Source organism: Zingiber officinale, chromosome 2A (genome assembly GCF_018446385.1).
Source record: "Zingiber officinale cultivar Zhangliang chromosome 2A, Zo_v1.1, whole genome shotgun sequence".
Lineage (NCBI taxonomy): Eukaryota > Viridiplantae > Streptophyta > Magnoliopsida > Zingiberales > Zingiberaceae > Zingiber > Zingiber officinale.
Window position 1 is genome coordinate 122641355 of NC_055988.1, and position 2455 is coordinate 122643809.

Genomic DNA, 2455 nt, shown 5'->3' on the forward strand with positions numbered 1-2455 from the left:
ATTATTATTATTATTTTGTGTCAAGTATCTTGCTTATGCTGATTAATTCTGAGATGATCGATCTGGTCTAATAAAAAATTTTTATAGACCACCAAAATAAATTAGAAAGTACTCATAGTGAATAATTTATCAACCTATTATTTTTAGATCAACCGTTAATTAATAAAAAAAATTCTGTTAATTTGTTGAAATTAAAATTGATATTTAAATGTCTAAAAAAAAGAGAGATTATACCACTATACCATTGCTTTGAAACACTCCAACTCTCGTGTCTTAAATGTTTTTTACCCAGTAGCGGATTTAGGGGGAGTGGGGGTGTGCTTGAGCACCCCCTTGATCCTGAAAAATTCCACCAATATGTTATAGTCTGAGGGGCAATAAGAAAGAAGACAAACTCCAACTTTCTATTTTAAACACCCTCTTCCTTTTTTTATCTGGATCTGTCACTGTTTTTACCATCCGTCAAGTGAAATAAATTATCAGATTAATTTATAGTTAATTAGATGGAAGAATTTATTTTACTTGACCCTCCATCTCTCGTGAACATACTTTGAATCTATCACTTGATGAGGACAAAAAGCTGCCGCATGCCTATTCATGGCTGCTGAAGCCAAGTAGTGCCCACCCTTTCCACAGGAACCCTCTGTCAAATGATCATGTCTAATTTTTTTTCCGCAACAGGGCATAATTGAATTAGGACCTAGACTGGCATAGAATTAAGTCGTGTTTATAACAAATAATTCTTTCACTTAAGAGATCATTTAATACCTGATTTATCTTCTTTTATTTTACTATGGGACGGATGATGAAAAACGTTTGGCACGAGTCATATCTTTTTTACATCAATGATTGATTTTTTTTTTTTTTTTTTTGCTCCTACAGAATTGGTAACTATATACGATGTTGATCATTGACTGGAGCACTGCGTTGGACGAACCCTTTCAAATAGCGTGATACAATTTGAAAGGGCCAGGATTACCACATTTTCTGCAATGTTAGGTTTTTTTTTTTTTTTTTTGTATTGCTAAAACGTTATGAATTGCAAGCAAGAAAAGAAAAAAAAAACTTTGACCTAGTTTAATTTACATTAATTAATCCTACGGATCGATAAATGAACATTAAGGCATATCGAAGAAGATACGACAAACATGAAAAAACTAGTGTGATCTACATATGATCGGTTGACGGAGAGGAGAGGAGAGGCGGCCAAGTGAATTACTGAAGAAAAAAAACTCTTTGATCGATCATCCGGCCGGCCGGCTTTTTTTGTTGTGATGTAGTGGGATTGTGGATTAAAAAGCGGCCGCCGCCGGCGCCAGGGTGACGTCGGCCGTGAAGCGCGTTGACTGGGATTATACCGACCCGAAGCCGAGGGTGAGCTCGAGGCCGACCTCTTTGGCCTTGTCGCGGTCAGGTTCGCCGCCCTGGCTCACGTGAGACGCCTCCTCCAAGGTGTCCGCCGCCGACGTGCTCTCGTTGTCCGCCTCTGCGGGCGGCGGCGGTGCTTCGGGATGAGTCGAGTTCCTGGCGCCGCAACGCTTGAACCGGTGGCGGGGCTTGATGACCCTGTGGAGCTCGGCGGGTGCCCTGTCCTTGAAGACGTGGCGGATGTCGTAGGCCCTGAGCGGCGGCGGCGGCGACGGGGTGGTGGAGGTCGCCGCATCGGAGGAAATCGACGCCAAGGGCGCGCCGTTGAGCACCGCCTCCACCGCCGCCTGGCACCGCGGCCAGCCGCCCGACCAAAGCAACCCCACCGAGCCGTAGATCGGGTCCACGAATCGCCCGCAGGCCTCATAAAGCAGAGACCGGAAGATCGCTGCGACCAATCAAGAACCCAATTCAATTCCCGAAACCTCAATATGCACACACCATGCATTAACCGTGAGCAGAGAAAGAACAGAGGAAGTAGCGACCAGGGCGGAGGTGGGCGGGGCCGGCGTCCACGAGCTTCATGAGGCCGGAGCGGCCGTAGAACTTGGCGAGGAAGACGGTGGCATTGGCCTGCGACTCGGAGCTCTTGATCCACTGCAAGCAGTGGCGGATGGAACAGTCCTCGCTGCATCCTTTCCGCAGCACTCGGCAGCCATTGCAGCTCATCCTCATGGCCAACAACACAATTAAGCAGACGAAGAAGCAGGGGAAGAAGCAGGGGATGCGAGCAGAGGAGGAGGAAGTGGGGGCGTATATAGGCGAGCGGAAGGGGGAATTAAGAGGAAGGAGAACCGCCGTGGTTTCCGAGAGGAGTCAGCCACTGGTTTCGGCAGAGGGGGTAAAAGCGGGTTTGTAGCGCCGCTACGACAATACAATTAAATAAAGAATCTAGTCTTTTTCCTCTCCTTGTCTTTCTCTCTCCGCGTCCATCGGAAAGAAACCTCCAAGGGTCTTCCTGGTTGATAGATCCCATGTGGCAAAGGTTTCTTTCCTGGTTGATAGATCCCAGCAATCTAAGCTTGTG

The 2455-nt window shown here is 46.6% G+C and overlaps 1 protein-coding gene across 1 annotated transcript; it reads right to left on the reverse strand.

Annotated features, from left to right (window-relative positions):
- Nucleotides 1-1051: 1051 nt before the first annotated feature.
- LOC122042151 (LOB domain-containing protein 40-like) lies at nt 1052-2189 on the reverse strand. Its single transcript, XM_042602127.1, has 2 exons — nt 1914-2189; nt 1052-1816 (listed from the first exon to the last, which is right to left on the reverse strand). Exons 1-2 carry the CDS (start codon nt 2101-2103, stop codon nt 1353-1355), a joined length of 654 nt encoding a protein of 217 aa, XP_042458061.1. The 5' UTR covers nt 2104-2189; the 3' UTR covers nt 1052-1352.
- Nucleotides 2190-2455: the final 266 nt, after the last annotated feature.